This window comes from Bos taurus, chromosome 25 (assembly GCF_002263795.3).
Source record: "Bos taurus isolate L1 Dominette 01449 registration number 42190680 breed Hereford chromosome 25, ARS-UCD2.0, whole genome shotgun sequence".
Taxonomy (NCBI): Eukaryota; Metazoa; Chordata; class Mammalia; order Artiodactyla; family Bovidae; genus Bos; species Bos taurus.
Genome location: NC_037352.1, coordinates 19488417 through 19500540, shown reverse-complemented (window position 1 = coordinate 19500540; position 12124 = coordinate 19488417). Strand labels below are relative to the sequence as shown.

At 36.4% G+C, this 12124-nt stretch overlaps 1 protein-coding gene across 1 annotated transcript in view; it reads right to left on the bottom strand.

The window, feature by feature from the left end:
- ABCA16 (ATP binding cassette subfamily A member 16) overlaps positions 1 to 12124 on the bottom strand; it is a 214316-nt gene that overhangs the window by 123295 nt on the left and 78897 nt on the right. The window contains exons 11-12 of the mRNA XM_059881562.1: positions 11274 to 11411; positions 4503 to 4620 (exon numbers count right to left, since the gene is read on the bottom strand). Coding sequence (XP_059737545.1) covers positions 4503 to 4620; positions 11274 to 11411 — 256 coding nt within the window. The remainder of the gene's footprint in view (positions 1 to 4502; positions 4621 to 11273; positions 11412 to 12124) is intronic.

Here is a 12124-nt window from a genome sequence, read left to right as displayed (position 1 = left end):
TTTATTTTTTAACATTATTTTTTGCTGGTTTTAGTTTTTAATTAATTAATTAATTTTTAAATATAAATTTTAATTGGAGGCTAATTACTTTACAATATTGTAGTAGTTTTGCCATGCATTGCATGAATCAGCCATGGGTGTACATGTATTCCTCATCCTGACCCCCCCTCCCACCTCCATCCCCATCCCACCCTTCTGGGTCATCCCAGTGTACCAGCCCCGAGCACCCTGTCCCATGCATTGAACCTGGACTGGTGATCCATTTCACACATGATAATATACATGTTTCAGTGCCATTCTCCCAAATCATCCCACCCTCGCCCTCTCCCACAGAGTCCAAAAGACTAGCTAAGGAAAGAAGGAAGCAAAAGGCAAGGGAGAAAGGGAAACATATACCCAACTGAATGCAGAGTTCCAAAGAATAGCAAGGAAAGATAAGAAGGCCTTCTTAAGTGAACAGTGCAAAGAAATAGAAGAAAATGATAGAATGGGAAAGACTAGAGATATCTTCAAGAAAATTAGAAATATCAAAAGGACATTTCATGTAAGGATGGGCACAGTAAAGGACAGAAACAGTAAGGACCTAACAGAAACAGATAAGATTAAGAAGGGGTGGCAAAAATACACAGAAGTACTATGTAAAAAAGGTCCTAATGGATAACCATGAGGGTGTAGTCTCTCACTTAGAGCTGGGCATTCTGGAGTGTGAATTCAAGTGGGCCTTAGAAAGCATTTCTGTGAACAACGCTAGTAGAGGTGACGGAATTCCACCTGAGCTATTTAAAATCCTAAAAGATGCTGCATTCAATGTATCAGCAAGTCTGGGAAACTCAGAAGTGGCCTCAGGACTGAAAAAGTTCAATTTTCATTCCAATCCCAAAGAAAGGCAATGCCAAAGATTGTTCAAATTACCATACAATTGTACTCATCTCACATCCTAATAAGGTAATGCTCAACATCTGTCAAGCTAGGCTTCAGCAGTATTTGAATAAAAAACTTTCAGATGTACAAGCTGGGTTTAGAAAAGGCAGGGGAAGCAGAGGTCAAATTGCCAACATTTGTTGGATCCTAGAGAAAGCAAGGGAATTCCAGAAAAACATCTACTTCTGCTTCATTGACTACGCTAAAGCCTTTGAGTGTGTGGATCATGACAAACTGTGGAAAATTCTTAAACAGATAGGAATACCAGACCATCTTACCTGTCTCCTGAGAAACCTGTATGTAGGTCAAGAAGCAACAGTTTGCCAAATATCAAAATGTAAAGTTTAAAAAAAAAAAAAAAAGAAGCAACAGTTTGAATCAGACATGGAGCAACTGACTGGTTCAAAATTGGGAAAGGAGTACGACAAGGCTGTATATTGTCATCCTGCTTGTTTAACTTTTATATGCAGAGCACATTATGAGAAATGCTGGGCTGGATGAATCATAAGCTAGAATCAAGATTGCTGGGAGAAATCAACATCAGATATGAAGATGATATCACCGTAATGGCAGCAAGTGAAGAGGAACTAAAGAACCTCTTGATGAGGGTGAAAGAGGAGAGTGAAAAAAGCGGGACTGAAACTCAACATTCAAAAACCAAGATGATGGCATCCGGTCCCATCACTTCATGGCAAATAGAAGGGGGAAAAGTGGAAGCAACGACAAATTTTTTTCCTTGGGCTCCGAAATCACTGTGGACGGTGATTGCAGCCATCAGTATCTGTTTCTAACTGTATTAATTTTCTTAAGCAGCTTGGAGTTTTTTGGTTTCAGTTTCTACTGTATTTCTTTTCCTGTCCTATCTTGCTCCCTGCCTACAGAACTGCAAATTTTCTGTGGCTTTTAAGCACTTTAAAGTGCCTCAAGCTGGCCTGTTTTTTTCCTGTGGATTCCAAATTGCATCCATACCACACTGCCTCTCCCACAAGTACTCTATTAGGCAAGATAGAAACCAGTCTCAAAGGCAGCCCCAGACAAGCAAGATCACTAAATGGAAATCCCAGCTTTCCCCTTTTGCCCCAAAGTAAAATTTAGGCATTGTGAAGATTCCTTCTGACTCTGCCATACTGTTTGGAGGGACAGATTAAGTGAGAAAATGACACAAACTTCATGTGCTTTATGGTACTCACTAAGTAGTCATTTGTGCGCTGTAGCTTCCAAACTGGTTTCTAGAATTCTTAGAAAGGTATTTCGTCCCTGTATGTTGTTGTCATCCCAGTGTTTCTGAGATGCACAGGGCCTGAGGCTTCCAAAATTGCTGAGTCACTCTCACCTATCATCCAATTTACCTTTTTCTTTTTTTTTTTTACCTTTTTCTTTATTTGGTATTGCTTTATTGCTGTAAGGCTTTGCCTGCTTCCAGAGCTCTGCCAAAATTGGTGTTGACATTCTGTATTTCTTCATCAGTTTAGTTTGTGAAGGGACTGAAGGTTGGAGCTACCTCCTCTGCCGTGTTTTCACTGGACGGTTGCTTTTGATCTGCATCTTGTGTATGAATAGGATTTCAATAGGTGCCAGTGGACTCTCACCTATTGAAATCCTATTCATAACAAGAACTGAACTGTGATGCCTACATTAGGCATTCCCAGTGTAGATGGGAAAGTGTATGACAAGTGTTCTTAAGTAACATGTAAAGCATGGAACCTCACTTCTGTCAGAAGAAATAAAAGAGAAGAAATAAGTTTTGGTGAAGATGTAGAAAAGGAAAAACTTACACGCTGTTGGTGGAATATAATTGGTACAACCACTATGAAACAATGTGGTGGTTTCTCAAAAAATTAAAAACAGAACTACTATACAATCAAGCGATTCTACCTCTGTACATTTATCCAAAGAAAATGAAAACACTAAATCCAAAGATATATATGCTTCCCTATGTTCACTGTAGCATTTTTTTGGCCATACCTTGCAGCTTGCAGGATCTTAATTCTCCAACCAGGGACTGAATCCATACCCTCGGCAGAGAAAATGTGGAATCCTAATTACAATATCTAATATATGGAAGCTTCCCTGGTAGCTCTGATGGTAAGGAATCTGCCTGTAATGCAGGAGACCAGGGTTTGATCCCTGGGTCAGGAAGACCCCTAGAGAAGGGAATGGCAACCCACTCCAGTATTCTTGCCTGGAGAATTCCATGGACAACAGGAGCCTGTTGGACTACAGTCTATGGAGTCACAAAGAGTTGGACAAGACTGAGTGACTACCACACACAAGATATGGAAGCACATATCCACTGAGAGATGAATAGATAAGATGTGATACATGTATCTATATTTATACCTATCTTTCCATTTGTAACAATATGATCCATTAGAGGGTATGAAGCTAAGTGTAAAGCATAAGGAATATAATCAGCAATACTGCAATAACTTTGATCTGTGGTTATTAGAATTATTGTGATGACCACTTCATAATGTATAAAAACACTGAATCACTATGTCATATGACTGAAACTAAAATAATATTTTGTAAAGAAAATGTTCTAACCATAAAAAAAGAAAAATAAAGCATGGTGTGTATTCCAGGACAAATTATGTAAAGCATATTAACTATATATATTATACATATATTAATATTATCATGAAGGTAATGATAACTAGAATCATGACCTTGTGTTAGCTAGGCAGTCATTCTTTTAAGAAAAGTTTTAACAGACATAGAGGGAGTCAGTTCAAATACACAAAACAGCAGAGACTATGAGTAGTGTCTGCCCCTCTTGTTAGTTTTGACATCACTTTTGTAACAAACAGAGGCTGTTTTTATCTTGAGTACTAGGCTCAACCCTGCTTTAGCCTCTAGGACTTATGCTCAACATAGAGTTCACTGTTCTAATGGTCCCTAGTATTCTTTATCCACTCTTTCTTTTTAGTGAATACAATATTTTTAAAGTATAAACCTTCATAAAATATCCTTTCATGACCTTTCATTGCTCTCAGAATAAATTCTAAACTTTAATGGATGGCTTCTCCCAATTCTTTTATGATTTGACCTTTTGATTATTCATCCATCTTCATCTTTTGCCATTATTTACATTCCTTTCATAGTCTAGTCATATGTCTGTTCCCTGCTCTTCAGTTTTCTAGTCTTTGCTTATATAATGTTCTTCTTTCCTTTCCTTCATAGCTCTTTATATCTCTTATTTGCCTCATATTGATGTCACTACCCCATTCATCATGCCCAAAACAGGTTAGGTGTCATTCTTTTGGATTCTACATCTTCCTTTTCATTTATGGTGTGTTGTATGTTTCACATTTTTGTCTGTATCTCTACCAGAGTATAAAACTGAATGTAACAACTTTGAATTCGCCACTGTTATATCTATTCCTAGAAAAAGAGCTGGCACATTTTTAATTGATTAAATTAATGTATTATATCATGTGAGCATCTTGGTTTTAAATAATTGAAACTGTAATAATAACTACAACACTGAAATGAAAACATACTTTAACACTAAAAGCTGTTGATTGATTTATAGTTTAGAAGGAACCTGACTGCTGCTTTGGATACAGCCAAATACATACCTGTGAGAATAGACAAGGCTGTGGTTTTTCCTGCCCCATTTTGTCCTAGGAGAATAGTGATCTGCCCTTTATATAAATTCAAAGACATATTGTTTATTACTACTTTGTCACCTAATTCCTGTGGAATAAAGAAAAGAAATAACTTGATATTTTTCACATATCACTTATTAAAGATGCTTATATCCTATCCTTAGAAGAAACATCATATCATCAAACTCACATTGTATAAAAAAGATGATACTGTGAACAAGGAGCAATACATGTAGGTGCATTAAGTTTGTATACTAGCCAAAATAAATATGAAGTCTTGGTGGTATGTATATCTATTTACACTTGGTAAGGAAAATGGAGACTTTTTTATACTTTGTGTATAAAGAACATCATATTGTAATTATGGGTTTAATAAACTGTAGCAGGATCTAGGAAAGCTCACAGAAACTGCCACCAATGATTGGAAAAGTTGATGCCGTGATTTCAGCCAGAAGTTTATTTATTGATAAAAACCTGATGGCTCAGCTGGTAAAGAATCTGTCTGTAATGCGGAAGACCTGGGTTTGATCCCTAAGTTGGGAAGATCCCCTGGAGAGGGGAAAGGCTACCCACTCCAGTATTCTGGCTTGGAGAATTCCATGGACTGTATAGTCCATGGGGTCACAAAGAGTTGGACATGACTGAACGACTTTCACTTCACTTCAAAAGCATGTCCAGAAATTCTTAAGATTCCAACAGCAGCTCAAATATGGTCCATTATCTGCTTTTGTATGGCAAAAACAAAAACAAAAACTAGGAACAGTTTTTTATACTTTTAAAGACTTGGTAAAAAATATAAAACAGAATATGTGACAGACACTCTATGTGGATCATGGAGCCTAAAATATTTATTTGATCCTTTATAAAACATGCTTGACAAACTTTCAGAAGGGTCTTTTGAAAATTCCTACTATAGTTGACTTTTGAACAACATGGGGGTTAATTAACATATAATTTATAGTTGGTCTTCCATATCTGTGCTTCCTGCACATCAACTGATTCAACCAACCATAGACTGCATAGTACTACAGTATTTACTCCTGAAAAATATCCACATAGAAGAGATTGATGTATGGCAAAAGCCAACACAATATTGTAGAGCAATTATCCTCCAATTCAAGAAAATTAGAGATACGAAGGGAACATTTCATGCACAGATGGGCACAATAAAGGACAGAAATGGTATGGACCTAACAGAAGCAGAAGATATTAAGAGGTGGCAAGAATACACAGAACTATACAAAAAACATCTTAATGACCCATATAACCACGATGGTGTGATCACTCACCTAGAGCCAGACATCTTGGAGTGAAAAGTTAAGAAGGCCTTAGGAAGCATCACTATGAACAAAGATAGTGGAGGTGATGGAATTCTAGTTGAGCTATTTCAAATCCTAAAAGATGATGCTGTGAAAGTGCTGCCTTCAATATGCCAGCAAATTTGGAAAACTCAGAAGTGGCCACAGGACTGGAAAAAGTTGGTTTTCATTCCAATCCCAAAAAAGGGCAATGTCAAAGAAAGTTCAAACTACCATACAATTGCACTCATTTCACATGATAGCAAGATAATGCTCAAAATCCTTCAAGCTAGGCTTCAAAAGTATATGAACTGAGAACTTCCTAATGCACAAGCTGGGTTTAGAAAAGGCAGAGGAACCAGAGATCAAATTGTCAACATCTGCTGGATTATAGAAGAAACAAGAGAATTCCAGAAAAACATCTACTTCTGCTTCATTGACTACACTAAAGCCTTTGACTGTGTCGATCACAACAAACTTTGGAAAATTCTTCAAGAGATGGGACTACCAGATCACCTTACCTGTCTCCTGAGAAACCTGTATCAAGGTCAAGAAGCAACAGTTACAACTGGACATGGAACAATGGACTGATCACAGTTGGGAAAGGAGTACATCAAAGCGGTATATTGTCACTTTGCTTATTTAACTTATATGCAGAATACATCATGTGAAATGCTGGACTGGATGAAACACAAGCTGGAGTCAAGACTGCTGGAGAAATATCAACAACCTCAGATATGCAGATAATACCACACTAATGGCAGAAAGTGAAGAGGAACTACAGCCTCTTGGTGAAGGTGAAAGATGAGAGTGAAAAATCTGCTAAAGACTCAAATTCAAAAAACTAAGATTATGGCATCCAGTCCCATCATTTCATGGCAAATAGAAGTGGAAACAGTGAAAGACTTTATTTTCTTGGGCTTCAAAATCCCTGCGGACAGTGACTGCAGCCACAAAACTAAAAGATGCTTGCTTCTTGGAAGAAAAGCTATGAGAAATCTAGACAGCATAATAAACAGCAGAGACATCACTTTGCCACAAAGTCTTGTATAGTCAAAGCCATGGTTTTTCCAGTAGTCATATACGGATGTGAGAGTTGAATCACAAAGAAGGCTGAGCACTGAAGAATTAATGCTTTTGAACTGTGGTGCTGGAGAAAGTTCTTGAGAGTCCCTTGGACAGCAAGGAGATCAAATCAGTCAATTCTAAAGGAAGTCAACTCTGAATATTCATTGGAAGGATTGTTGTTTTAGGATTTCAAATCCTAAAAGATGATGCTGTGAAAGTGCTGCACTCCATATGTCAGCAAATTTGCAAAACTCAGCAGTGGTCACAGGACTGGAAAAGGTCAGTTTTCATTTCAACCCCAAAGAAAGGCAATGCCAAAGAATGTTCAAATGATCTCACATTCTAGCATTCATCTCACATGCTAGCATTACCAAAAGGCAGAGGAACTAGAGATCAAATTTCCAACATCCACTGGATCATCAAAAAACCTAGAGAATACCAGAAAAACATCTACTCCTGCTTTATTGATTATGCCAAAGCCTTTGACTGTGTAGATCAAAACAAAATGTGGAAAATTCTTCAACAGATGGGCATACCAGACCACCTTACCTTTCTCCTGAGAAACCTGTATGCAGGTCCAGAAGCAACAGTTAGAATCGGACATGGAACAATCAACTGGTTCCAAATTGGGAAAGGAGTACGTCAAGACTGTATATTGACACCCTGCTGATTTAACTTATATGAAGAGTACATCATGTGAAATGTCAGGATGGATGAAGCACAAACTGGAATCAAGATTACCAGGAGAAATATCAATATCTCAGATATGTAGATGACAGCTCTTTTATGGCATAAAATGAAGAGAAACTAAAAAGCCTCTTTATTAAAGTGAAAGAGGTGAGTGAAAAATCTGGCTTAAAACTCAACATTTAAAAAACGAAGATCATGGCATCTGGTCCCATCACTTCATGGCAAATAGATGGGGAGACAATGGAAACAGTGACAAACTTTATTTTGGGGGGCTCCAAAGTCACTGCAGATGGTGACCGAAGACATGAAATTAAACAAAGCTTGCTCCTTGGAAGAAAAGCTGTGACCAACCTAGACAGCACATTAAAAAGAAGAGACATAGGATGAGATGGTTGGATAGCATCACTGACTTGATGGACATGAGTTTTAGCAAGCTCTGGGAGTTTGTGATGGACAGGGAAGCCTGGTGTGCTGCAGTCCATGGGGTTGCAAAGAGTTGGACAAGACTGAGTGACTGAACTGAACTGAACTGACATGTACATTTATACATGTGTGCTAAGTCACTTCAGTCGTGTCTGACTCTTTGTGACCCCATGGACTGCAGCAGCTAGGCTCCTCTGTCCATGGGGTTTTCCAGGCAAGAATACTGGAGTGAGTTGCCATGCCCTCCTCAAGGGGATCGTCCCAAGCCAAGGATCAAATGTGCATCTCATGTCTCCTGCATTGGCAGGTGGGTTCTTTACCTCTAATGTCACCTGGGAAGCCCCCATAGTATACATGTATATTAATCAGGTGACATTTAAGTAGGATAATTAGCTTTTTGGATGTTAATCAAACCTCAAAAATGTGGTTTTAGAAACACATGGATATTGCCTAGTTGATGTTGTTCTATTCAAATACAATAAATTATACAAACATTCAGAAAATATTTTAATTTGAAAATTAAAACCAATAACCTGAAAGTCTTGGTGTTATAGTAAAACAGAATTCAATAATAATAATAAAAGGTAAGTGGTGTGGTTACATAAACAACAATTAGAGTAGATTTAAGAGAGAAAAAATATTGCCAAAGATAAGAATGTCATTTTATAATCATAATGAGATCAGCCTTTCAAGAGGACATAATATTACTAAATGTTTATATACCCAATAACTGAATTCAAAATACATGAGGCAACAATCAATAGAACTACAAACAGAAATAGAAAAATGCAGTTATTATCAAAGACTTTGATACTTTGCTCTCAATAATTGTTAGAATATGTAGAATCAGTAAGGACATAGAATACTTGAAGAGCTAACAACTAACTTGTCTTAATTGACATTTTTGTATTAATTCACTTAACATGAGCAGATTACACATTATTTTCAAGTACTTATAAAATTTATTTAGACAAATGATTGACTGAAACAAGTAAGAATCAACACATTTAAAAGAATTGAAGTCATACAAAGTGTCTTTCTTTGACCATAATCAGAGTTAAATTAGAAATTAATTACAAAAAAGATCTCAGGAAAATTCCCCAAGTAATTAGATACAAAATAATACATGTACAAAATCTCTTCTGGAAAATTGAAAAGGAGGAAATACTTCCCAACTCACTATATGAAGCTATCATTATCCTGGTATCAAAATGAGAGAAATACCTTACAACAAATGAAAAGAGAACAATATCTATCATAAAAATCCTCATTAAAAACACTCTAAACAAAATTTAAGAAAATTGAATCCATTAAAAAAGACAATAAAAAGATTCATTTCTGGGAAATAGGCATGAAGAGCTCCATAGACCCACTCCACAGTGGAACAAGAAATTCTGGTAAAAATTTAAAAAAACATGTTTCATGTTGAGGTTTGATAGAAAACTACAAAATTCTGTAAGCAATTATCATTCAGCTAAAAAATAATAATAAAAAAAGGAGTTCAGAACTGAAAAAAAGAAAAAAAATTAAAAAAACAAAACAAAAAACAACCACTTAAAGCCTCCAGAAACTGATCTGAGAAAATACTGCAAATGGAGAAACACTTAAGAAAATCTACTATAACTTGGTAAGAATAGCAAAGGTCTATGTTATTTAACATTTAATTGCTCCATTAATAGTTTGTTATCTAGTTTCCTTCTTTTTTTCAGTGCCCACTTATTCCCCAATATTCTCCATTCTGTGGAAAATATCTTGGATTTGTCCATTTCTTTTAATAGGTATTGCTATGACCTTTGTTCAACTATCATTACTTCTGAAGCAAGGTACCATTGGTCTTTGTTTCCTACACTTCTCCTTAACTCCTCAATTTCCAACATCCCATTTCCCACAAGGTAGTCAAAAATGATCTTAAAAAAAAAAAAAAATATATATATATATATATATATACACACACATTCCTCTAGCCAAATAATGGCTTCCCAATGAAGCCATTTACTAACATTCTTTTGCCTCCAAATATTGTATTTTTTTTTTTTTTCTGTTCCTCAAACACATTGACAGGGTAACAGGTAGGAAGACTAGGGGTCCCCAAGAGGCAGGAGGAAATAAACTGCAAGTGGCAGACATTTTTTCCTAATTCTATGCTGTCACGGCAACTCCTGGTTCCACTTGAACTTAACTTTTCTCAAACCTTGAGCTAACCAATGTGTTTTTCTTATGGAAATGTTTTTCTTAAGCTATCTTGATGAAACTATGTATTTCCCTTGGAATCTGCCTTTCTTCAAATCCATTTCCCCCAAGACTAACCTTTTTCTCAAACCTTGAACTGCTAATGGCTCTACAAACCAGTATGTCTTACACATGGAAATGTTCTCTTAAGCTCTGTTAATGAAACTATGTATTTGCCTGGAAATCGGCCTTTCTTCAAGATTCATGTCAATTGTTTTATGGCTGGGATGACTCACCTTGTGCCAATGCTATCTCAAAATGCATGCTGTGGGAGAGGGGTCAGGTGCAGCTCTCTCAGTTTTGAGGTGTTTCTTTTATCTAATTAGCAGCTTGCTAACAGATATATAACTCCTTGCTAAAAACTAGCAAGGGGGCACACTTTCTGTCCCCTTCTGATGTCTATGCTGGAAGGTTTTACTATCCTTTTTATACTTTAATAAACTTTTGCTACATAAAAGCTCCTAGTGATTGAGCCTCGTCTCTGGCCACAGATCAAAATCCTCTCTCTGGAAGTCATGAATCCCGGCATAGCTAATGGCTCGCAGCAGCAATCTTTCAACATGAAAGTCTTTCTCACCTCAGGGTTTTCAAATTTGTGATTTTCTAACATGAGTGTTTTTCCTTTAGCTTTTCAAATAATTGATTCTTCTCATTCTCTAGTTCAAAGGTTATCCCTTCATAGAGGTTTTGCTTTAACTACCTTTGATGTTATCCTCTCCAACCACACACCCAAATGTTATTATTGCATTATAAAGTTTATTTTCTTCAGAGAATTTTATTACAAAATTCAAATATCACTTGCTGCCAAATCCATTAGAGGAGATTAAAAATAAGCACAACAGGTAGAGCAAATAAGATCACACACAGAATATATATTTATATGTTCTATGAATGCTTCAGATGAGAACTCTATTAACTATGATTCTTTATTAAGTATCTCATTTGATTTCTTGGAATAGCTAGTTACAAACAATCCTAATAGTAGTATGTAGTATTCAGTCTTCGTAAGAAAAAGAGACTTTTGAAACAATACCTTGTACAAATGTTTGATCTTGATACCTGCCACCAAGCCAGTAGGTTCAGCCTCAAAATACTTGTTTTGAGTTATCACAGAGTCATTCATTTCTTCTTTTTTTATTTTAATTCTTGGTTTGCTGAACCAGTACGAGTGCTACAAAGAAAGCCAAAGTGAAATTACCAAAGTGAGCATTAAGAAATGAAGCACTCTATCTGAACAGTCTCATAACAAGGAAATCAATTGAGTCATTGCCAAAAAATAAGTGAAGTTAAGTAAAGTCCAGGATCAGGAGACTTCGCTGGTGAATTCTACTGAACATTTAAATAAGAGTTAACAGCAGTCCTTCTCCAACTCTTCCAAAAAGTATAAGAGGAGGGAACATTCCATAATTCATTCTTATAAGGTCAGTGTTATCCTGACAGCAAATCCAGATAAAGAGATCACAAAGAAAGTAACTATAATCCAATATCTCTTATGACTATAGATGCAAAAACCAACTACTAGCAAACTGAATCTAATAAGCATATCAAAAGAATTATACATCATGATAAAGTGTGATTTATCCCAGGAATGCAGGGGTGTTTCAACAAAAGAAAGTCAATCAATGTAATATATCACATTAATAGAACAAATGGAAGAAACACACGTGGTCATCTCAACTGATGGAAATAAAGCCTTTGACAAAGTGTTTCAAGATAAAGAAGAAAACTATATCAAAATGATAAATGATAACAAAATGATATCATTAATCTATATTTCTGTCTTTGTGCCAGTACCATACTGTCTTGATGACTGTGGCTTTGTAGTAGAGCCTGAAGTCAGGCAGGTTGATTCCTCCAGTTCCTTTCTTCTTTCTCAAGATTGCT